The sequence below is a fragment of the Pogona vitticeps genome, chromosome 2 (assembly GCF_051106095.1).
Source record: "Pogona vitticeps strain Pit_001003342236 chromosome 2, PviZW2.1, whole genome shotgun sequence".
NCBI classification, from domain to species: domain Eukaryota; kingdom Metazoa; phylum Chordata; class Lepidosauria; order Squamata; family Agamidae; genus Pogona; species Pogona vitticeps.
Window position 1 is genome coordinate 265,493,325 of NC_135784.1, and position 25,210 is coordinate 265,518,534.

At 40.0% G+C, this 25,210-nt stretch overlaps 1 protein-coding gene and 1 long non-coding RNA gene across 4 annotated transcripts in view; one reads left to right on the forward strand and one right to left on the reverse strand.

Moving 5' to 3' along the window:
- Window positions 1–907: 907 nt before the first annotated feature.
- LOC140704925 (uncharacterized) lies at window positions 908–5,675 on the reverse strand. Its single transcript, XR_012084418.2, has 3 exons — window positions 5,591–5,675; window positions 1,940–2,195; window positions 908–1,723 (listed from the first exon to the last, which is right to left on the reverse strand). It is a non-coding gene; the product is annotated as an uncharacterized LOC140704925 (long non-coding RNA).
- Window positions 5,368–25,210, forward strand: part of ERAP1 (endoplasmic reticulum aminopeptidase 1) — a 39,776-nt gene continuing 19,933 nt past the window's right edge. Inside the window, exons 1-10 of one of the 3 annotated variants that reach the window (XM_072992506.2) lie at window positions 5,368–5,505; window positions 7,034–7,563; window positions 9,831–9,969; window positions 10,409–10,543; window positions 13,800–13,920; window positions 16,457–16,611; window positions 21,602–21,715; window positions 23,117–23,248; window positions 24,634–24,765; window positions 24,871–24,954. In XM_072992506.2, coding sequence (XP_072848607.2) covers window positions 7,094–7,563; window positions 9,831–9,969; window positions 10,409–10,543; window positions 13,800–13,920; window positions 16,457–16,611; window positions 21,602–21,715; window positions 23,117–23,248; window positions 24,634–24,765; window positions 24,871–24,954 — 1,482 coding nt within the window. In that variant the 5' untranslated portion in view covers window positions 5,368–5,505; window positions 7,034–7,093. Of the gene's footprint in view, window positions 5,548–5,896; window positions 6,008–7,033; window positions 7,564–9,830; window positions 9,970–10,408; window positions 10,544–13,799; window positions 13,921–16,456; window positions 16,612–21,601; window positions 21,716–23,116; window positions 23,249–24,633; window positions 24,766–24,870; window positions 24,955–25,210 lie in introns of those variants that run through there. The other 2 variants (XM_072992505.2, XM_078386288.1) reach the window with 2 other exon arrangements.

Here is a 25,210-nt window from a genome sequence, read left to right on the forward strand (position 1 = left end):
GTGTATAATCAAAACTGTGCTGCTCAGACCCGTACAATTCAAGGGAGAAGTGTGCACTAGAGCACAGCACAAATTTCACTATTCCAACCTTTCTCTTTCCAGAAGAGATGTTTGCCCTGATTGTATCCCAAACTACAACAGAATCATGGATGCAAAGATGGTGTGCTTAACCACAATGATGCTATAAAGTTTAAATATTTTTCCAGATTTCCTATTGAATTTTGCCTCACTGGCACAGAAGCCTTTTTCAGTTCTTTCAAGTAACCTGTAACCAGGCAGCCAAAGGTGAAAGAATACAAATCAACAATGAAATCCAAATGGCTGTGTTGTTTAAGTGAAGGGTACTGTACCCTAATACTCATTTCTTGGAAACAATCCTAACTACTTTCAAAGGGACAGACAGACAGACAGCTCCCAGATGGAGGGTTCTTGTGAACTTTGAACAGATTTTGTTCTTTTCCCTGGAAAAGATTAATGTTAGGTGACTGACAGGACCACAGCATAAAACTATTTCTGAATAATAATGTTTAATGATGCCTTAGTATTCAAGTGATCTCTTTTGAAATTCATAAATGTTCTGACCTCCTCACTTCAGGAAATAGTTTTGTGGAAAAGGAGCTTTCATCTCTGTATTTCACTGTACACATTTTAAATGAAAAACAGCCACGTGTAGAAGGCAGGATTTCTAGATGTCTTTAAAAATTCTGATCCTGGCCTCCCAGAGGTATGTACTCTGCACACAAATAGATGAAATTTCTTGACATATGAGAGAAGCCTTAATGTTTTCATCCTGCCAAAAGACATGTTTGCTATGATGCTTCGACTCTCATGTGCAGAAGGGAGCTGCCGATTCATGGTTGCTCACATATTCCCCTTAGTTGATTGGTGAGTTTTACTGATAGTAGAGAACACTGGAGGCAACATATGCAAATACAGGAATAGCTATGTTTTGGACCATTGCTGCCAGAATACTCAGATGGTAATCTTGGAACTTCAGTCCTCAGAAAGTAAATTTTCTTACCTCTGGACACATCTTAGCACAGGCAAATCTCTTATCTTTATCTTTCTTTATCATGTCCTTCTCTTGACCCAGAAGGTTGGTTGCAAATTAGATTAGAATCAATTTCACAGCATGCAACATCATCATTATTCCAAATTCTATCTGGAGATACAAGGGAATAAATGTGCATCTCCCACAGTACACTTAAGATCCACAATTATACAACAGCCTTTGCATGTAAAACAAAACAAAGCAGAAATTGCAAGCATGGTAAAAAGGTTTGTTTTATCAAACCAAGCTGAAAATTGATCTGATTTTCTCCACAGAAAAACAAATTAGACAATTTGGCTGCATTGCTACTGCTTTTTCCTGGATTATCAGTCATTACCAAAACACAACTTCCATTTCCAAAAATGTGTTCTTTGAGAATCTTGGAGACACATAGCCTGAGAGAACAATTATAAATTGTTTTTAAATAGCTGCAAAAATTTATTACCTTCATTTTTGCACCTGGCTTTCCAGAATATGTTTGATTTTTGTAAAGTGACTAACCACAAAAGGAAAACATAAAATATATCCATCCATTCCACTTAAAGCTGAGCACAGAAGATGAGAAAGAAAATTAAATAGTTCTAATTCACTGTGTTTTCTTTAGCTCTGTTAAATAACAGCAATAGAAAAATAGCAACCTCTTGTGGCAACAAGCTGAAATGTGTGGATATCCTAAATAAAAGAGAAAAACATCTGCATGTTTAGTCCATTTTTTAATAAAGTATTTTTCCCAGTGTATGACCCCAAACACCTCACAGTATTAATTAAAATAGATAGTTTCAACGACAATATTCTAATATTTTAAAAAGTTTTCAATTAAAAACAAGCATTGAAATAAACAATTTTAGAACTACTTAAAAGCAGAATGAAAATAAATAAACCACTTACCATTATTAACGATGAGCCATATCCTATTAATTAGCCTGCATATGTAAATACTGTATTGAACATTCCTTTTTAGTGTCAGTGCTAGTTTGGTGTAGCAGGTGCAGTATTATATTTAACTAGGATGCTGGGAGCCTGAGTTCAAATCCCTGTTTGACCATGAAGCTCACTGGATGGAGTCAGGTTCTCTCCGCTTGACATTCCTCATAGGACAGTAGTGAGGATAATGTGGAGAAGCAGTCACATATTCCACCTTGATCTCCACGTAGAGGAAAAGTGGGGGGGAAAATATAACAAACACAATACATTATCAATTTTTGTACTGGATCTCTTTTTCCTCCCTCCTTGACTTCAATGCTGGCATTCACTATGGGGTTAAAATAGGACCAACCCACTATGGCTTTCGTTTCAATTTCAATGTTCAGATCATTTTATTAGGCATCTGATGAAGTGGCCTGTAGTCCATTGATGCTTATTTCACATTAGAAGTACATATGACAAGGTGTCAGAAGAATCATTGTTGTGCTGGAATAGACAACATGTATTACCCCCTGGTGACGAGATTTATTTTGTGATTTTATGGTGTATTTTATGGTGACCAGAGTCAGTTCTCAAGCAATGCCAATGTGGCAGGTAGCTATGCTAGTCTGTTGTAACAATCTACGTAATTAGTCATACAAACCTCCCAAGCAGCTGATGCATTTATTCTCAGTACTCCACCTAAAATCAGTTGTTAACCCCACACAGAGCAGATCCATTGAATATATGTGACTTAATAAATACCATTAATTCAGCAGGTCAATTGTAAGTTGGATATACAGTGGTGAAGTTGGACATACAGTGGTGCTGCAAGACAATCCCTCGCAAAACTATGAAATTGCTAGAAGGTGATTTTTTAAGCAATGGTTTGCTTCCCAAAACAATTATTTCTATGGGCAATTTTCATTGGACAATGTTTAGGTCCTTGCCTTGCAAGACAGTTTTTTTCCAACCCTGTTTCACAAGATAATTCTCCCAGTTGGAACACATTAATTCCATAAAACCTGCTTTTTTATCCCAAAAAAGTAGGGGCAAAAGTGTACAGTATACTACTTACTGGCTTCTAGGGTTTATCTCCTAGAAAAAACCACCAACATATACATTCTCCCACATTTTCCAGATTAAAAAAAAACAGATCTTATATAATTTGCCTGCTCCAACTGGGAAGAAAAAACATCTTGCAAGGCATTGCCAATGGGGATATGCCTACAAAGTTAAATAACAAAGAATAGTGACTTTCTCACATTTGGGGACATAATAGGAATTAGTATATCCAGAGTACAAAGCATGAGCCTTTCTCTAAAATAACCATTTTTATGACATGGTATTTCTATTGGAAAGTATGAGATGGTATAACCCTTGCATCTCTTACCCCATTCTGTCCCCTAATCCCACAAGTCATGGTGACCCCCTGGCTGCACCTCCCTCTCAGTACAGGGCTGCACAGCCCCAGTTCTGCCAGAGGCCAAGAGAGCTCCTCAGTGTTTTGGGGTGCCCTGCGGGACCCCCATCAGGGGCTAAGAGTTCCTCCCACAATCCTCTAGTGCATATGTATTAGCATAAGGTATTAGCATATGCTAATACATGTGCACTAGAGGATTGTGGGAGGAACACCTAGCCCCTGAAGGGGGTCCGGCAGGGCACCCCAAAACACTGAGGAGCTCTCTTGGCCTCTGGCAGGACTGGGATTGTGCAGCCCTGTACTGAGAGGGAGGTGCAGCCAGGGGGTCACCATGACTTGTGGGATTAGGGGACAGAATGGGGTAAGTTTTCCCAGGGAGATTCATCTGTTGCAGTTTGGATATGCTGTTGATTCCTATGATTTCTTCAAATGTGGGGAATTCAACTCATAATTTGTGTTAGTGGGAGTCTGCACTTGTGATTAACACTGGTTTTTCTATTTTTTTTATTTTGTCATCAGAAAATATTTTAAAGGCAACAAGCCTTGATGATGTCTTATATTTTATTTTTTTTTCCTGTGGTAAAGGGTCAGGACAAATGGAGTTACCATTGTCAGGAGTTAGGGGGCTGCTTTGATTCCTTTTATTCTCTTTCTTTGTTGCTGGAGAGAGAAAGAGGGAAGGCCATGTGAGACCCATTGAATTTCCAAAGGCAATGCAGGAGAGGGGATTGCTTTTCCCCAAGATGGTATGGGGAACTGTGTTTTGCAAGGTATCTTCTATGGGTAACTTTTGTGTTTTTTTCCCCAACTGGAATGTATTAAATAGATTTCAATACATTCCAATGGGGAATTGGGTTTCAAGACAGTGATTTCCATGGAATGAATTAAAATCGTTTTGCGAGGCACCACTGTAGACATATGAATCTGTATTTTAGAATACTTTCACATTGTATTCTTCAACTAAATGTTCCCAGAACAGTATACATTATAACTTCACTTATGCAATATGAATATAATAAAGAGACATAATGTGTTTTGTGCCATCAAGTTGCTGACCTATGGCAACCCCAAAAGGGTTCAAGGAACATGAGCTGTTCAAGTAGTTTCCTCTTGCAATTCCCAGCAAGTTCCCATGGCTGAGGCTCCTCAATCCCAGTCCAAAACTCTCCACAACACCACACTGGGCTTCAAAAATAGCTAATAATAATTAAATGTAAACAAAAATACTAAATATATATATATAAATTAAAAATAAAATCAACAAAAGCCTGCATCACCCTGAAAACTAACAAACAGGACAAGGTTGTCTGGACAAATTCCAGCAGAGAAAACTATTGCCAGTGTTTGAAATGCTACAGGATTCTTCATTGTTTTCAGTTCTTACAGACAAAAAAGGGTGAGTACTGTATTCTGGGAATTATCAGTAAGTAGCCAAGCAAATAAGATTTGAAAATCAACAAATGCAATTATGAACCGGTGAAAAAGCTGCATGAAGGCAAACACAAACTTATCTGCATTGAGAATAAGTTTCTAATAATAATGACGATGATGGCTAAAAGTTGTGCCTGTTATATAATACCAATCAATGTTTTTATAATTTTGATTGACTATGCCTGGTGTTTTTGAATCATTATCATCATCATAGAACTGCAGAGCTGGAAGGGACCCTAAGGATCATCGAGTCCAGGCCCATCTTTTCCAGCGTTGAGGTCAACACTCAACCACTAGTCACGCTGTTAAGCCTTGATACAGGAAAGCTGACCATCTGCCAGGCCAGGCCACGCGGACCAGCAGATAGGCTTCGGAGGGCAGGGAACTGCCCAGGAGGGGACAGGACGGACGGCTGCACCTCGGAATGACGGCGCCACCGTCCCGGAGAAATGGGAACGAGAGGGCTTACAGCGTCAAGCGCGGCTCCCCCCGCCACACACACACATACAGCAGGCTTGGGCCAGCAGGGGCCCTCGCGCGCCCCGCCGCCCACGGAGCGCCCAGCAAGGGCTGCCGCAGTCGGGCCAGAGGCTGAGCGGGTCCGGGGAGGGGCGCGGGCTCCCCCTCGCTTTCGCTTTCACTCCCAGGGCCGCGAGGGAGACGTGAAAAGCAGACGTTGGCGGGCCACCCCGAAGAGGTAAAAAGGCCGCCCGCCCTCAGACGCCGTGCCACGGCGGAGGTGAGGGAGCGGAGGGGGCCGGGGGGGGTGAGTGTCGGTGTACCTCCAGCGGGCGGGAAGTGGAAGAAGCGGGACGCCCCGGCGAAGGGCAACGGCAACTGCCCAGACCTTCGCTGCCGAGGCCTACTTGCCCCGCCCCCCTTCCCGCCGCTTTCGTTGCGCTTAGTGTGTTTCGGGGAATCCCAGGCGGGCCCCGAACTGGAGCTTTTGCCGCGGCGCATGGGCAGTTGGGCCCGGCAGCTCCTGGGCCGGCCGGGTCTCCGCGAGTCCCCGGGTTGCACGTGGGAACGCAGCGGGCCCGCTTTCTTCCCGGCACCTTCGCGCTTCGCCTTGGAAGGGCTTGGTGTTGCTTCCCTTTTGCCGCCCCCCCCGCTCTTTCTGCCCCAGAAACCCCGGGGGAACCGGAGACTTCGGGTGACGGGAGGGTCTTGGACATTTTCGTCCAGAGAAAGAGAATTAGGTATTAAGGTGCAGAAAACGGGTGGGGAATCGTTTCTTCCTTCCCTTGTATAGGTTTGGCACTGGAGTGGCCCATAAAATTGAGAAAAATAGGGAGGGCATAATAAAGCGTCTTGGGGATCGTCTTGTTGGTCTTCTGAAGAAAAGCCAGCAGAGTTAAGTGACATGTAGAAAAAACGTTTTATTTGACATACATTTTTTTGGGCAGACAGCAGCCCAATTCATCAGAATTATGAAATATTTCCTTAGTTGAGAGATTATTATTCACATGCTTGAGTCAAGGGAAGATGCAACTTGAAATGCAGACAAAGCACACTGAAAAAACGCCAGCTCTTTGTAAAAGTTATATAGCAGGAAATAATTCATCAGGTTGTAGTTAGTCTGTGCAAGCATTTGGGGCAAAATCTAAAGTAAAAGCAAGACAAGACAGAAACATGTGGCACCTTAAAGATTCTATTTTAATGTGAGCTTTCATGGCCCATATGTTTTTGTCCTGTTTTACTTTGTTTTTTTCTTTGAATTTTGGCTCTTTGGGTTGTACTTTTGCAATAGACTAGAGAAGGCATAACTTAACACCATTTCGCTGAGGCAGATCTGAAATGTTCAGACTTTGTGCTCTGATATTCACAAGCTAACAGTACCTACTTACATTTCATAAAAGGGTGCAAAGTCTTGAGTTCTCCAGAACTCTAATTAGTTATGTGCCATCAAGTCAGAACCAACTTGTGGCAACCCTAGTAGAGCTTTCCAGGTAAGTGAGATATTTGAAGAGTGAGTTTGCCATTTATGCACGCACTCCTAGTGAGTTTTCATGGCCAAGCGGGAATTCGAACTCTGGTCTCCAGAGCTTTAGGCCATCATTCTATCTGCCACACCAAATGGGCACCTCTACATTAATTGATACAAACTGCAGAATCCCACAATTTTGGCCAGATGTTACAGGGATGATGATAGCATAGGAAACAATGGTTTTTATAAAAAATAATTTTGTTTACCTTGGCTTAACTGTCAAATGTTTCTTTAACAGGTTTGCCACGGTGGATACCGTAACAACCTGACACAATCAGGCTTCATTTCAGTGAGAAAAATGTTCATGTTATGCATTGCTATTGGGTTGTTCTGTAGTCACCATGTTGGAACAGCATATTCACTCAGTGACAATGGTGGTAATCCATTTCCATGGAATAAAATGAGGCTCCCCAGGCATGTCTTTCCAATTCATTATGACCTTCTGATCCATCCAAATCTTACCACTCTGACCTTTACGGGATTGACGAAAATTGAGATTACAGTAACCCAAGAAACTAATTCAATCATCCTGCACAGCAAGTATCTCCACATTACCAAAGCTACGATCCAAAAAGCAATGGAAAGCACCGGGATTGATGACAAAGTGGTGGTTTTAGAGTATCCACCGTTTGAACAAATTGCACTTCTTGCAGCTGAACCTCTGCAAGTTGGTAGCTACGTGGTTAGAATTGAGTACGCTGCCAATTTATCTGAGAGTTATCATGGTTTCTATAAAAGCACATACAGAACTCCAGAAGGAGAAGTAAGGTAAGTTAGTCCAGTTAAACATTAATTTTTAACTGATTGGGACACAATATTCCTTCATTGTTTTTGGACATTTTTTTCCTAATCAGATTTGTATATCTTTCAAAGTCTCTTACCTGTCTATGTTTTTCAATCTCTTAAATTATTTTTGTTTGGTTGTAAAAGACCATGAAAGACTTAATATGCAAAATCTTTGAAAGATTTTGCACATTAAGCTAAAAATAGATGATGTCCTCTTGCTTCCGCAACTGAATCTTTGTAATATAGCAATGCTAATTGCTACCATTATGTAGCAACTGAAGTTGTACTGCCACCACCCTATTTTGTACCTTGAGCCAAAAGAAGATTTTAATGATGGAGCAAAAATAGTTAAATTTTTTCCAATCTTGTGACGATTTCTTAAGTGATCTCACATATATTTCCTTCAAGATGGGTATGACCATGTTGACTTTTAAGAAAGCATTTGTAACTCTCTGGACCCACCTATTCAAACTCATCTTCCTCTGCAAGAAGCCAAGATGAGCAAGCATTAGGGACACATACAGTGGTGCCTCACATAACGAGTGCACCGTGTAACCACAAATCTGCATAGCGATTCGGTTTTTGTGATCGCAAAAGTGATCGCATTGCGATGTTTAAATAGGATAAACATCACATTGCAATGATCGGTCAGCGTTTCGCGTACCGATCTTCGCATTGCGATGTTTGCAGCACAGCTGATCGGCAGTTACAAAATGGCCACCAGATGAAGAAAATGGCTGCCCACAGCGTTTTCGCGCCGATTCCTTGCTTACCGAGGCAGCGAAAATGGCGGTCGGATGGGGGATTCCTGCTTAGCGGTGAGTTTGTCCCCATAGGAACGCATTAAACAGAGTTTAATGCGTTCCTATGGGGTTTCTATTTCTGTATAGCGATGTCTCCGGATAGCGACGATATATCTGGAACGGATTATCGTTGCTATGCGTGGCACCACTACAATTAACTTGGCTTGGGACTTTCAGGTTAAAAATAATGAGGAAAAACAAAACTCTAAAGTGTCTGTCTTTTTTTGATTATTTCAAACAGAGAGGCTCTGGAATCCAGTTCATTTGGTTTAACTAAAGAGAGGATTGTGAAAATATTGGGATTTCTACCGGATTTTCTTTACCAGATTAGTTTATTTGATGTGTGTGTAAAATTGCCTTGCGCTGATACAGGAAAAAAGTGCCCCTTCCCTCCCCTTAGAGGCATCTGGAGGGGAAAAAAGGGTCAGAAACTTAAAAATATAAAAATAAATCAAGTGTTCAATATGTATCCTTGGAGCACTTTTTTAAAGCCCATAGATTCTAGAAAAGAGTGGCCTTGGCAGCCAGATGGGTAGTATAAAACTCAGGTAAATAAATAAATAAAATAAACTTGTGACAACAGGTAAAATTAAAGGTGTTATCCTGTACAGCAGGGGTCTCAAACTCAATTTACCTGGGGGCTGCTGGAGGCAGAGTCTGGGTGAGGCTGGGCCGCATCAGATTTTCTGCCAAGTGGAGCAAGAGGCTAAGGAAGCCACCCAGGAGTTTCCTTAGCCTGGCTGGGGCTCCAAGAAGGAGGAGGAGGAGGGGTGCGCAAGCCCTTGTCGCCGGCCACGACCCCCTCCGGCTCCTTCTTCACTACCACCACCAGCAGCAGCAGCAGGACAGAGAAATGGAGAAGGGAGGGGGCACTGGTGACTGCCTAGCCAGGGGGGGAGGAGGGCATGACATAATTTTAAAAAAAACCCTCACAGAATCCCCTTGCCAAAGGAGAAAAACTCCCATTGGTACCTGTGAAATTTAACAGAACAGGGCAGGGCCCCCACAGGTGCGTGCGGGCGCATGTGCCCCCCCACACATGGAGGTCCAGCAACCTTCCTCTGAGGGCCCTCCTCAAAAAAAGGTGCACTCAGCAGGAGCAGCTACCCCCACCACGACAGGGGAGCAAACTTCACGAGGCGAGCCCAGGGAGGGCAGGCAAGGCGGGGGCCACAAATTATCATCCGGCAGGCCGCAAATGGCCCCCGGGCCGCATGTTTGAGATCCCTGCTGTACAGTCTTATCTGCAAGTTATTGCCATTAAGAACAGTGGGACTGATCTCTAAGGAAGCATCTGTAGGATTACATTTTTATTATTCATTTTAAGTATTTTTGCCTGATGAATAAATGTAATTCTAACATATTGGGTGGAATTTTCATTAGTGAGCATTTTAGTCTACTAGGCATGCTACTTTAAATGTCATGTATTTTCCCTCTTAACTGCAGGGTGCTTGCATCAACACAGTTTGAACCAACGACTGCACGAATGGCCTTCCCTTGCTTTGATGAACCTGCATTCAAAGCTACATTTTCTGTTAAGCTCAGAAGAGAACCCAAACACCTTGCACTATCTAACATGCCTCTGGTATGTGGTACATTTTGAACTGAGGGGAATAAAGAAGATAAGATATTGCTCAAATATATTGTACACATACCATTTACAAGAGATGAGAACTGTACAGGTGCCCATCGGGGGAAAAGGGGTAAAACTATATCAAAAGCAATGCATTAATGGATAGAAAAATGGGGAAAAAGATGAAATCTGGGTTAGTTATAGTATTACTAGGAAATACTTGCCTTCTGTGTTGCTTTTAGACCTGGGAAGAGGTCCCATTGAACTCAGTGGGACTTAAGTATAAGATTGTCATATTAGTGAGTTATCTCTAGCGGTTGCTGAGTCATACAGTTGTGGCTTTTAAAATCCAGATACCTGACCTTTAGTACAAATATGGAGTGTGTGGAGCAGAATTAATAAATGTACTTATAAGCTACAGGTGAAATATAATGGTGTTTTCAAATTTTAGGTGAAATCTATTATTCTTAAGGAAAGGCTCATTGAAGATCACTTCGAGGTCAGTGTAAAGATGAGCACTTATCTAGTAGCCTTCATTGTTTCTGATTTCAAATCAGTTTCCAAGATGACCAGCCGTGGAATTAAGGTAAATTTTTCATACCAACAAATGTTTGCAAAATGATGTTGGAAATTAAAAGCAACAGTTTCAATTCTTTATGTACAAATTCAGTTTTTTTAAAAATCATGATGGAACTTAAAGTTTATAATAACTTTTGTTACAGTGTGCAAATAATTAGGCTTGTATTGATGGTTCTCAAGCTGTAAAACAGTATTTTACATTACATGATGGTGACTCTAGTCACTATATACTTATTGCTGATGAGAGGTTTCCATATTATCTTCCTCACAAAAAGTAATGGTAGAGGGTATGGGGTTTTTTGTTTTTCTTTTTTGTGATCATTTTACTACACATTTTATTCACTGCTACTGCATTTTATTGGGGTTTTGATAAAAAGAGGGGGGAACAATTTTAGCAATTTGATTACTCCCATTGTTAGGAGAGAGAGAGAGAGAGAGAGAGAAGCATGAGAGATGTAGCCCAGTCTCATCAATTCTTTCTTGGCACATATAGTATAGCCCTTTTGTTTTTTTTAAAAAAAGATCACTCTAGATACATTTGTGGAATGGAGAAGTGAAGTTTACCCTCAGTTATCAGCTGTAGTTACAGCAAAAAAAGGGGGGGGGATAAAAATTGAGTGTTCAGTATGGAAAAAGACTGTTCCCACTGCTCAACATATAGTCGAGAAAAACAGAACAGACAATGTATCTGTGTTTAAATATAGGAGGCATTGTTCTGTGGATTGAATTTCCTTACTTTGGTGTTTAGCCTCAATGATAACTTTTTGCTTTAAGTCAAAACGTTTTTTCATTTGGGAATTTGTAAGATAGTGTGTCAGCAACAATACTGTTTTTCTGTAAAGGTGGGAGAAAAGCAATTTTCCAGCTGAGAGCTGACCACACAACACTGATGAGGTTTATGTTAGTTATGATTAAATAAAGTCTCAATCGTACCATTGGATATTGTATTTCATCCTTATCTAAACTTGGCTGTACTGTATCTGGATCTGGCACAGTGGCTGTGAAGGCATGATCTAGGTAAAGAAAAAGCTGAACAGCAGTTTTTCATTTGCGTTTGTTTGTTTCTTTGTTTGTTTAAATTTTTGTCCCACCCATATAGTGTGTCTCATAACATAAATATATAATACAAAATCGTAAATATATAATACAAACTTTTTCCCTGTTTCCACTATCGGTAGGCAACAGATCCATTCACCCTCCTAAAGTTATGTTTTGGTTTATCTAAATTTTACAACTGTGAAGTAGATTGTGCTGCAGTAGGGAGACTGGAATGTGAAAACTCTCTGGAGATTGTTCTTTGAATGAAACTTATTTTAGCTGAATATATAGTAGATAGGGGAATTTATTATAATAGAGTATACAGTAGTGCCCCGCATAGTGACGATAATCCGTTAAAAAAAATCGTCGCTATACGGATTCGTCGCTATGCGGGGCAAAGAAGCCCATAGGAACGCATTGAAACCCCTTCAATGCGTTCCTATGAGCAAAAAACTCACAGTTCTGCAGAAATCCTCCATGCGGCCGCCATTTTCACTGCCCTGTATGTGAGGAAAGGGTGTGAAAACACTGCGGGCGGCCATTTTTTCCGGCGGCCATTTTGGAACCGCCAATCAGCTGTTTTTAAAACATCGTTATGCGATAATCGGTAAGTGAAATGCTTACCGATCATCGCAAAGCGATATTTTCCCATTGAGGCAAAAGCCTCATTGCTATGCGGATTCGTCATTAAACGAATTGCTCTTTATGCGGGGCACCACTGTATTTCAAAACATTTCTTTGTCTAATGTAAGCAACGAATACACCAGTACATGAGATGGGGTTGGATCTTCTCTTTGCTCCAGTCATCTGTTCTGCTGCCACCACAGGGTAAAACTGGAAAGGAAAATCAGGTTCATTTCTTACTTGACCCATGGTAGTTGTGAGCTGGATGACAAACAATCTTTTCCCACCCCAAACCCTGGAGCTCTTCCATTGTAGATATTGGATATTTTATGGGAGTGGAGTAGAATCAAATAAAGATATTTCCTTCCTTATCTTTTAGCTGTAGTCCAGGAACCAGTTTTTGCATGTTTTATAGTATTTAACCATACAAGATATATAAAGGCCAAAGTCCTCTTGCAAGTTACATCAATCAGTGTAACTGGGATAGTGTAACATGTACAGTATAGACAAATTGCCTCAATTTGAGAAATCATTGTGGAGCATTGAGCAGTGCAGTGCATTATCCAACAGAAAATGGCTGGAGTCATGGGTTCTTTTTTAATGCAGACAGAAGGCAAATTGCATAATATTCATGCAGTTACAACCAGCAATTAAAGGAGTCCCTGCTGGGATTGTCGAGGACATGTACCCCAAGAATTGTAGTGGTACTCTTTAATTTCCAGGTGGAAACTATAGTTGTGCCTTTTATTTTTTTGTGTACATACTGTGTTTTCCCGAAAATAAGACAGGGCCTTATATTAATTTTTGCTCCAAAAATGTACTAGGGCTTATTTTCAGGGGATATATTTTTTTATGTAAAACCACCTACATTTATTCAAATACAGTCATGTCATCTTCTTATGGTTGCTGCACAATGGTGGAGGGCAGGGTTTCACTTAACTGGGGCTTATTTTTGGGGTAGGGCTTATATTACGAGCATCCTGAAAAATCATACTAGGGTTTATTTTCAGGTTATGTCTTATTTTCAGGGAAACAGGGTATTTGTGCAACAGAATTTTAGCCAATGTCTACAATGATTTCTTAACTTGAGGCAATATACCTCAAGAAGTTATGCCATTAGTGTTATGCCGGCATAACTGTGCAAGAGGATTGTAGCCAGAGATTCAGATTTTTTTTAAAGAGGTGTCTGGAGTATATCTTATTTCTACAGGACAGTGTATAAAAATAAGAATCCTTGTTCCTCTGTGATACTAATGAGTTTTCTTCCTCTCTTTTATTACAATTTGAAATGGGTAAAATTTTATTTATTGAAAGCATTTTACGTGCTTATTAAAATAGACACTTATTCTGCTTTGATACATATTGTGTTAATTAAAAGTGCCTTGATTGTAAAGGATAGGGCTAATAGTTCACCTGCTAAAATGTGTAATTCATTCCTGTTGAATAGATCAGGACTGTGTCCTTAGAACACTTGATGCACTGATTTTCCCAATATACAGTTGGCTCCATTTTGCTCACATTTTAGAAAGAGAGTGAACAAACCAACTGCCATGTGTATCTTCTTACAGTAGCCTTCAAATTTTATTGGTGTGTTTTTCTAGGTTTCAGTGTACACTGTCCCACATAAGATCAACCAAGCTGATTATGCTTTGGATGCAGCAGTGAAGCTCCTGGATTTCTATGAAGAATATTTTAGCATTCCATATCCTTTGCCCAAACAAGGTTTGTATTGTTCAGAGATACCTTATGAAAAATACAGTAAATGCATTGATCAAATCATTTAATTAGTCAATTAAAAAATTCCATGAAAGTCACACCGGAGAATTTATTTCTCATTGATCTAAGTGGCCACACAGTCAGAATAGGAAAAGCCTTCTACTGTAATTGCAATTCTATTTGCACTTCTAATGAAACTCCTGTAGGTGGCACAGTTCAAAGGAACTGCCTTAAGAAGGCTTTTCCTTCCTCAGTTGCCCATTTCGTCATATTTCCTGTTAAACTGTAAAATAAATAAACAAGCAGGAGCTTTGCATGCCCCAGGGAAGCTGTAAAAAAGAAGCGTCTTGGAAGGAGAGGCTTTGCCAAGAAAGATGCATGATGGCCGTGCTTGTGTGTATGTTTGTGTGCTCACACTTGCCTCATCCTGTTGAAGACCCTGCTTTGTGTATATGTGTGTGTGTGCTCAGGTTGATCTTTCCTATCTGCATCTGTGCGAGCAATTACACATTTTGGACCAAAGTGAAAACATTTGACTTTTTTTAAAAAATAGAAGGGCATCTGATGGGGAAGAGAAACTGGATTGGGCATGTGGGAGTCCAAGCTGATTCACATTACATTGATCATTTCACATGTTCTGTCCAATGATCAACCGGGGGGGGGGGAGTGAATTAGCCAACCCCAAAACCATAATATTAACTGCATTTTTCCTGTGTTGTCAGACTCTCGGTTACAAAGGAGAAAAAAAGCTACTGCTTTACATATATTTGTGCAAGTACAACATAGCTTCTGTCCTAGTGTCCTAGTATATATTAAGATATTCTTACAAGACAAAGAATGTGCTTTTCCCCATGCAGGGAGTTCTCTGAATACACAGCCATGTGATTACTCTGTCAATGTCAGATAATCACTTTATATCTCAACTTCTACCCATAAATATTTGAGTGTTAGTAGTGCACACACTGCATGTTTCTCTAGTGTGTCCTTATAAGATCATTAATACTCTTATATTTTCAGTTAGAAATAAGGTAGAGAGACCAGATTTTAAAAGTAACACATTACATGTAATTTGTTCCAATGTCCAGTAATAGGAATATTTTTCTGTAATAAAACAAATAAGCCAAAACCCCTCTTTGTTCCTTTTTTCTGTAATTGTGACATGAATTTCCATATTAAGTGTTTTCAAGTTGTGACTTAAGTTAATAGGAGAAGGAAGGATGACAGAAAGGCTGATGGATCCCTGATTACCTGGCTCATTTGTTGCTGCAGCCTGTACTGGCTCCCTGGGAACTAAGCTCAAGAGATGGAGGAAGAGCAGGACAGAAGATGATGGAACATATGGCCTGCAGTCTCTTAGAAGGGAGAACTGTGCTCAGTGAACCATTTCAGTTTTCAAGGGTTGAATTCACAAGTTAGCTTTGCTGCTGCTAGCTGTAACAGTCGCAACTGTAGATTTTTTATAATATGCCTTTGTTACCTAACATTGTGCTATTTTGTTTTGGTGATCTTTCTTTCACAGTTTCAAAAGCAGAGGTTGCTTATGCTTTTATTTTATTTTATTGCTTCCTTTCCTTTCTTTCTTTGAAAACCCTGCATACAGTAAGTTCAGTTTTACACAAAAAGGCCCCCATAGGCTTTAACAAAGGAAAGCTGTATCGTACTTTTAAGAAGGAAACCAGATAAGGAGCTCAATGCATTAAAACAAACTTTTTTGAGTTGATCATTCACAGGACCCAGAACCACAGCCAGAAATCCTATGTATCCAAATATGGATATCTATTGTGCTGCTTTCAGTTTGATTTGCTTTAGGGTTTGCATACTTATCCACAAGTTGGTGAAACTATTTATATGTAGCTGTATACAGCTAACATTACCACAATAGCAAAAATATTTACCGTATATGCCGGCGTACAAGATGAGTTTTGGGGCCCCCAAAACATGCCTCCAAGTGGGTACCAGGAAGGAGCCGCCGCCACCGCGAGAGTGATGCGGGGCCGCGCTGGCTGGGGAGGAAGGCAGGCGGTGAGGCAGGCAGGCGAAGGGAGGGAAGCCGCGCGCTCGCGTGTCCGCCCCCCCACTTTCCCTCTTCCTCCTCCTGCTCCACTTTCCCTCTTCTCCTGATGCCGCCGGGGAGGAAGGCAGGTGGCGAGGCAGGCAGGCAAAGGGAGGGAAGCCGCGCGATCGCGCGTCCGCCCCCCCACTTTTCCTCCTCCTCCTGCCGCCGCCCCCCCAAGCCTCTTCCCGGCACAGCATTTTGGGGGGGTCGTCTAATACGGCCCCGTCGCCTAGTACGGCGGCATATATGGTATTCTTCATTAATGGCCTAAGGACCACTTTTCAGAAGAGTTCAGAAGTTACATCCGTAGCTCTTGTCCCATAGCTCTTGTGAAAGTTTAGCTACTTCAGTAACACTTCTTTTTAGTTTGGTGGGAAAGTGTGTGTGTGTATGCGCATACATGTTTGCTTTCAGGATAACTGTGGTGAATAAACAAATGGAATAAACAGAGAAGAATGATAATTTACTCAGAATATTTACTTGCAGACTTGGCAGCTATTCCTGATTTTCAGTCTGGTGCAATGGAGAACTGGGGATTGACTACATACAGGGAATCTGCTTTGTTATATGACCCAGAGAAGTCCTCTGCATCAAGTAGACTTGGAATTACCTTAGTTGTAGCCCATGAACTTGCTCACCAGGTAAGTTACAAGTGGCATTTATAGCATGAAATAGCAGGGGGCAAGATGAGTATGGTATACATTTTGTGCTCCACAAAGAGATAAGATGCTATGAGTCAATTACATCCGCTTTCCAGCACCTGTTAAAGTCTGTTCTTCAAACTAGTGTTTTCTGACAGACTATGATGTTTAGTTTGAGAATTGTTTATTAAGTCCCTAATTTTATATGTTTGGATTGTTGCTCAGATGGATGTTTTATACTCTGTTTCTTTTTAAGAAAATGTTTCTATTTTTACTTATGATGTACTAGCTAATGTTCTCTTGTGGAATTCTGTATATGCAGCAGAATTGATGTCACTGAGAGCAAGAGACTCTTGTGAATTAAGGAATTCCTTTAACTCAACTTCATCTCATTGTATGGGAATCATGTGTACTCTACAGTCTAAAGAACTCTTCTGTTCCCCTGCAGTCTGGTGCTGGGGATATAATTTCCATTTAGCAGGGGGAACTCCACAGGAGGAGGGTATTAGCCACTAGTTTAAAATAATGGCCAGAATCCTATTAGAGATTTACCACAGTGTTAGTGTAATTGCATGAATTGCTTAAAATTCACTGGCAAATTGCTGCCGATTAATGAGTTGTCACTTGCATTTTCAGTCAGGTGCAGTCATGCAACTCATGACCAGGAATGAATGGGAACTCATTAATTTGCAGCAATTTTCCACTTTGGTTAACCCAGTTACACATATGTTGGTATACATCTCCAATGAGATTCTGGTCATTTTAGACACATACTGGTTAAATAAATATTAATAGTGATAATACCATGATGCAGAATTGTGTTCTCTAAAAATTGGTGTGTATTGTTGGGATGTGTTTCTTCATCATTATTATGGGGGAATTTTTCAACATGATGTTATCTGCATTTGCCAGTATAGGTGTTATCTGCCTTGAACAGCTCTGTGTAAATCAGAAAAAGCATGGCTTTCCTACCTCCCACGTCACATGCAGCTTTTCGTATATCTGTCTACTCTTTGGAGCTTTTAGAGAGAGGAGGCGATCTTTGAATTTGACAGAGAAGAAGTTACTATGTCAAATTATTATTTTAAATTCTGTGGAATGGTAGCCATGTTAAAATCCCATCATTTTCAACAGTACCAAGAAGTACATGCTGAAATATGCCTCTCCCTGCCAACACTTCTTTGATACACAGCTTAGCACAGTGAGGGGGTTTGAGTGTATAATGGAACCAGAGAGCAATACTGTCAGGAAATTAGACTCCATTATGAATCTGGACTCCTAGCAGGCCTTCCCAAAATGGAATAGCCAAAACTGAAATATCAAAATTAACATGCGTCCATCCACTTCTGGAATTAATAGTTACATCAGCAGAAAATAATTAATAATCCCAGTGATGAATGGGTCAGGAAAACCTGAAAGGTAACTACTGGACAATTGCACTCATTTCACACGCTAGCAAGGTTATGCTCAAAATCCTACAAGGTAGGCTTCAGCAATATGTGGACTGAGAACTCCCAGAAGTACAAGTGGGATTCCGAAGGGGCAGAGGAACTCGAGACCAAATTGCTAACATGCACTGGATTATGGAGAAAGCCAGAGAGTTCCAGAAAAATATCTACTTCTGCTTCATTGACTATGCAAAAGCCTTTGACTGTGTGGACCACAGCAAACTATGGCAAGTCCTTAAAGAAATGGGAGTGCCTGACCACCTTGTCTATCTCCTGAGAAACCTATATGTAGGACAGGAAGCAACAGTTAGAACTGGATATGGAACAACTGACTGGTTCAAAATTGGGAAAGGAGTACGACAAAGCTGTATATTGTCCCTCGGCTTATTTAACTTATATGCAGAATACATCATGCGGAAGGCTGGACTGGAGGAATCCCAAACCGGAATTAAGATTGCCGGAAGAAATATCAATTTCCACTCTGCTGGCAGAAAGTGAGGAGGAATTAAAGAACCTTGTAATGAGGGTGAAAGAGGAGAGTGCAAAAAACGGCCTGAAACTCAACATCAAAAAAACTAAGATAATGGCCACTGGTCCCATCACCTCCTGGCAAATAGAAGGGGAAGATATGGAGGCAGTGACAGATTTTACTTTCTTGGGCTCCATGATCACTGCAGATGGAGACAGCAGCCACAAAATTAAAAGACGCCTGCTTCTGGGGAGGAAAGCAATGACAAACCTTGACAGCATCTTAAAAATCAGAGACATCACCTTGCCAACAAAAGTCCTAATAATCAAAGCTATGGTTTTTCCTGTTGTGATGTATGGATGTGAGAGCTGGACCATAAAGAAAGCAGACCGCTGAAGAATTGATGCCTTTGAATTGTGGTGCTGGAGGAGGCTCTTGAGAGTCCCCTGGATTGCAAGGAGAACAAACCTATCAATTCTAAAGGAAGTCAACCCTGAGTGCTCACTGGAAGGACAGATCCTGAAGCTGAGGCTCCAGTACTTTGGCCATCTGATGAGAAGAGAAGACTCCTTGGAAAAGACCTTGATGTTAGGAAAGTGTGACGGCAAGAGGAGAAGGGGACGACCGAGGATGAGATGGCTGGACAGTGTCTGCGAAGCAACCAACATGAAATTAACAGACCTTCGGGAGGCAGTGGAAGATAGGAGGGCCTGGCATGCTCTGGTCCATGGGGTCACGAAGAGTCAGACACTACTAAACGACTAAACAACTACTACTGGAGAGCAATGGAAATGGAAGGTGACAGTGGTGGGAGATCTTTCACAAACAGTGGCAGTGACCCTCAAATGTATTTTTTTGTCAGTGCGGTAAAAAGAAAATAATGATAAACCACTTCTGAATATTTTTATCCTGAAATTTTCAATGATGAACTAATTCAAAATGGAAAATGATAGTGTGGGGAGATGAGACTCCAGATCAGAAAGTAGTCAGCTACTTAGGAAGACTATAGAATTAAGTACACATAGCGTTGTTAATGGAGCAACTGCATTAAAACCAAAGAACATTTGGTTGCTGAGATGTATAAATGCAAAAGAAAGTGCAAGGCAGCATGTTGCATATAATTGGAGTATGAAATGTGAGAAGTAGGTCTCAAGATAAGGAAGTTATATTAAAAAAAATTGAACATTTAAATATTGTGATGCTTGGTCTGACCAAGCTGAAGTGGCCTGGAATAGGACATTTTCAAACAGAATCTTACAAAGTGTTTTTCTGTGGAAACAGTAATCTCAGAAGAAACAATGGAACTCAAATGAGCAAGACCTAGATGTAGTGCAAGGTATGACCAAATAATATCAGATGGATTTCATGGAAAGCCTTTCTGTCTACTCTATGGTTCAGTTACAAATGCTTCAGAACAGGTTTTAACAAGTATCCAGAAGGATAATGCTCATGATCAGAAGAGAATGTACTGATAATATGGATGACTGGAATGGATAGGCAGGAGGTAAGCAGAACCGAGCATCATAAATAGCATTCTTGAAGAATGCAAGACATTGTGTGAAGAACACAATGTTTTGCTTTATTAAACTCAGTTATGTATGAATCAGAAGAACTGTGAATTGAAACCAGATATATTATCAGGGAGAATTTTTAAAAAGACTGTTCCTGTAGCCAAAAAGAAAAGATTAGAGGGATAGCTGATGGTTGTCTTAACATTGTTAATGTCAGTGTTAAGACAATTGTTAATGTTAATGTTATTTTAAAAAATAAGGTCAGAAGCATGAATGCAACTTTTCAGTGATTTACATGTAGGGATAAAAAGAACTATTATAATAATACAAATTGTAAAGAAACAGAATAAAGGTGCAATCAGATGGTGCTGCAAGGTCAGAAAACCAGCAGTTGTAAGATCAAATCCACACGACAGAGTGAGCTCCCGTCACTTGTCCCAACTCCTGCCAACCTAGCAGTTCGAAAGCATGCACCTTTGTGGGAAGGTAACGGCGTTCTGTGTCTAGTCCCGCTGGCCACGTGACCACGGAAACTGTCTTTGGACAACACTGCCTTTATGGCTTGAAAATGGGGATGAGCACCGCACTGTGCCCTAGAGCGGGACATGATTGGACTTAAATGTCAAGGGGAACCTTTACCTTACCAGATGATTATCATATTTTGAACATATCGTGAGAAGACAAGACTCACTGGAGAAGACAGTGTTTTGCCAAACATGAAATGAAATGATTCAATAAAAGAAAACAAAGCTTTAGTTGTAAGACTTGATCAGGGCTGTTAATGATAATCCTTTTTTAGGTAATTGTAGAGCTGCCACATGTCTGAAGTAACTTTACATAGTGTAACAACAGCAAAATTGTTTCCATTGAAAATAAAGATAATTGGTTTGCCCCCCAGCCTTTTCCTTAATTATTGATAGTAATGTTAGTGCTTTTTTTTGAGATGGATGCACTACCTGTCACATAAGGGATGTTTGTTGGTTCACTAACCAAAACTACTATAGAAATTCCATTGGCCTAGCTACACATATCTATCCCAGTGATGCTGTGCAGGCTACAGTCTGCTAGAGCAACGGTTCTCAAACTGGGATCTCCAGATGTTCTTGGACTGCAATTCCCAGAAGCCCTCAGCACTTGCTGTGCTGGCCAGGATTTCTGGGAGTTGCATCTCAAGAACATCTGGGGACCCAAGTTTAAGAACCACTTCTCTAGAGAGTCTTACTGCTGGCACTGGCTAATGGTTTGAGTACTCCACACCTCTTAAAGTAAGTTTTATGTATACTCAGAAACTAGTACTTAAGACAGATTTCCCTAGCGGGGCATCAGTTGTTGCTGCAGTCACATTATATCTCTTAGTTATCCTTCAATATGTATTCAGTGGGTCAGGAAACATGTTGAGTGAGCTAGCATACTTCATCATTCTTCTACTTAGTACATTGCTAGAATGTTCATGTTAGTGCTGGAAAGCAAAGGAGACAGGGCTAGTGGGATTTCTGTAGTCAAAAATACAGTAGCAAAATTAAAACTCAGGAAAGTGGGGCTGAACCATTTTCTTTTTGCAGTGGTTTGGAAACCTGGTGACCATGGAGTGGTGGAATGATCTTTGGCTCAATGAAGGATTTGCAAAATTTATGGAATTTATCTCAACAAGTGTTACTCACCCAGAACTGAAAGTTGTGAGTACTGACTTTCCTTTTTTAAAATATTCAGGTCAGAAAGTCCCCTGGTACCCTGGAGGAGGCCTGGGGGCAATTCACAGTGTTCTGCAAGGCCTTCAGAACTTAAACCAGTTTTTCAGTTAACAGAAATTTACCGCAGCAAACTTTAAAATACATAGCTGCTGCATTTAAAAATTAAAAATAACAATAGTAAATTAAATATCCAAGTTAACATCTTTGGCGACACTGTTCCTCTTTAGCCCATCCTGCTTGTGCTACTGACAGATCTGAAAAATGACCCTTCTCTCCAGCTGTAATGATTTAACAGATGTGCAGTGCAATTCTGTGTGTAATCACTTAGTTACTATGTGTATTAAATGTCACTGTATTCATTTGGCCTTATGCTCAGTTTAGGATTTAGCTTTTGAACTTTACTGTAATTAGCACAGAGTATATTTTAGGTATTTTTAATCCCTCTTCCTTCCGTCCTTACATGGTGTGCTTGGTGGTAGTTGATGTACTTCTGAAAGGTCTGTATCCACTGAGTTTGGAAACAATGTTAGCCAAACATGTTTACAATCTACTTTGAATACCAAAATTGGGGTGAGAGCAGTCTCTTAAGAGCCATGGGGCAGTTTTCATTCTGGCTGGCACCTTGGGAATTTTTATATATATATATATATATATATATATATATATATATATATATATATATATATATATATATATATATATATATATACACACACACACACACACACACACACACACACACACACACACACACACACACACACACACACACACACACACACACACACACACACGCGCGCGCGACATAAAAAATTAGCAGCACAGTTCACTGCCAAATAGCAGCATGGCAATTTCCCAGTTGCTTTCCCACTTTGCAGTAGATACTTTATGTTTATTTAAACTTTCCTAGTGATCAAATATTATTTACCTTTTTCATATTTTAAAATTCTTGCTCTGTATTTTAGTAGTGTTAAGTAAAGAAGAAAATCTTCAGCTGTTAATGTTAAATTAAAGATTGATTGGTAGTTATTTGTTACTTCCTGTTAGAATGACTCATTGTTTAGGGATTGTCTAGGCATCAAGGAATCATGGCTGTGTGATTCTCTGATGATAAAACAGTCCCAAATCATCAAGTCCTATAAAGGAAATAACAAACAGCCCTAACGGAACACAGAAAAAACTCATGAGAACACTTTCTTATTGGGTGGTTTTGATGGAAAAAAATATCCTGATGTGTCTTGGGGATTGTTAAAAAAATGGCTGTGTAGAAATATGTCTGTGCGAAGAATTCCCTATAAATATATTGGCATCTGCTTTCACGTTTTATTAACAGTGAATTTGAAAGCCGAGTAAAGGAATGTTTCAGATTTGTTTTTCTTTCATTAGGAAGATTATTTTTTGAACAAATATTTTCAAGCCATGGAAGTAGATGCTTTAAATTCTTCACATCCTATATCTACTCCTGTTGAAGATCCATCTCAGATCCTAGAAATGTTTGATGATGTTTCCTATGACAAGGTAATATATGAAAGACTAGTGCTATCAGCTGCAAAATATTATTGTGCAAGGTGTTTCTGTTCAAAACATCATCCATGCCTTCTTGCAGGATATTCCATTACATTGCCTGCCCAGTTTCCCACCCAAAAGGCACTCCATGGCCACCGAACATACTTTTTGAGTTATCAAGAAGTTGGGTGCAGTGGGATATACCTCTTAGATATTTTTCCCAAAACTTTATACTTCTGCAAATACTTACAAGTTGAAGTTGTGCTACTTACTGTAGTATGTGGCAGCTAGAGTAGATCCATTGAATCATTGGGAATTTGATGAGTCAACTCCTTTGTAAATTCCATTGATTCAAATTGGTTTAATTTAGTTGTGATTTACTATGCTAAGCAACAGGATTTCATCCATAGTTTTGAGTCTGCCACAATGGATGATGATGTGTCAGATAAATAATAAGTTGCACTAAGATAATTCAGAATTGCTATGTATAGTTAAACAAATAACAGGTTTCAGAGTTTTGTGATAAGTTTCAATATGATCACCAAAATTATCGTTTGATCTTCTTCCTATACCAAAATGTAAAAAAGTTTGGTCATGCAAGTTTCAAATTAGAATGTTACTGCAGTTTTGCCCTAATAAATATAATTTTCTTGAACCACATGACTTTTTTAAAATAAAAGCAGGCTCTCAGTTATCCCATCTCTTTTTTTGTGACATCATTCTATATACAGTGGTGCCTCACTTAGCAACGTTAATCCGTTCCAGGAAAAATGTCGCTAAGTGATTTAATCGCTAAGCGATTTTAAAAAAGCCCATAGGAACGTATTAAAACGTGTTTAATATGTTCCTATGGGCTTAAATGCGAAATTCCTCCATAGTGGCGGCCATTTTGGGTGCCTCTAGTCTAGAGCGAGGCAGAACAGTGACAGCCATTTTGTTTTTGCGGCGGCCATTTTGGAACCACCGATCAGCTGTTAAAAATGGGTGCTTTGTGGTGATTGCTTCCACGTGATCATCACAAAGCGATTTTTCCCCATAGGAAACATCGCAAAGCAATCGCTTTTGCGATCGCAAAAATAGCGTCGGTATGCAGTTTCGTCGCTCAAAGGAGTGATCGGTAAGCGAGGCACCACTGTATTTTACTCTATTACTGTACAATTCAGAAATGTTTATCCTATTCTATGTAAGTGTAAAAAAGGATACAAAATACTATCTCGTGCTTTTAAAAAAATCTCTATGATTCAGAAATCTTACATAAAAGCAATGAAAAGAAAAGATGAGAATGCATGGTGAAGGAATGTCCTAATCAGAATACTGTACAGTCTTTTAGATCCAAACTTGTAAGACACTGAGAAATCAAATTCAGAAATTATACCATTTCTTTTCTCTCTTTATAGGGAGCATGTATTTTAAATATGTTACAGGATTATCTCACTCCAGAAGTCTTTAAAGCTGGACTTGTTAAATATTTGGTTCGATTCAGTTATCAGAATACACGAAATGAAGATCTGTGGAACAGTTTGTCAGATGCAAGTATTTCTTATATATTTATTTTTTTAAAATCTAGTGGCTAATGCCATTAAAGGGAGTTCTGACCAGAACTGCTATTTTGTTTTGTATTGTATATGTCCCAGGTTTGTCCTGTGGATGATTCTGAGGAAAGTCGTGTTCAAAATACTGGGTTTTGTGCAAGAAACAAGGAGACAATCTCAAATGATGTAAGCTTGTGTTTTATTATACATTTGTATTTACAAATCTATGAACATTATAGGAATAACATTCCTCCCTTTTTCTCCCTCTTCCCTCCCCTCTTTTCCTCCATCTGCTCCGAGATTAGTCGGTGCCATCTGGTTTTATTTTTTTAGGGTTATTGTTATCAGTTTTAATAATTCTATTTTCATTTGTGTTTTCTATTTTATGAGTTATAACCCACCCAGAGTGTGACACTAATGGGAGTGGGATACAAATTGAATT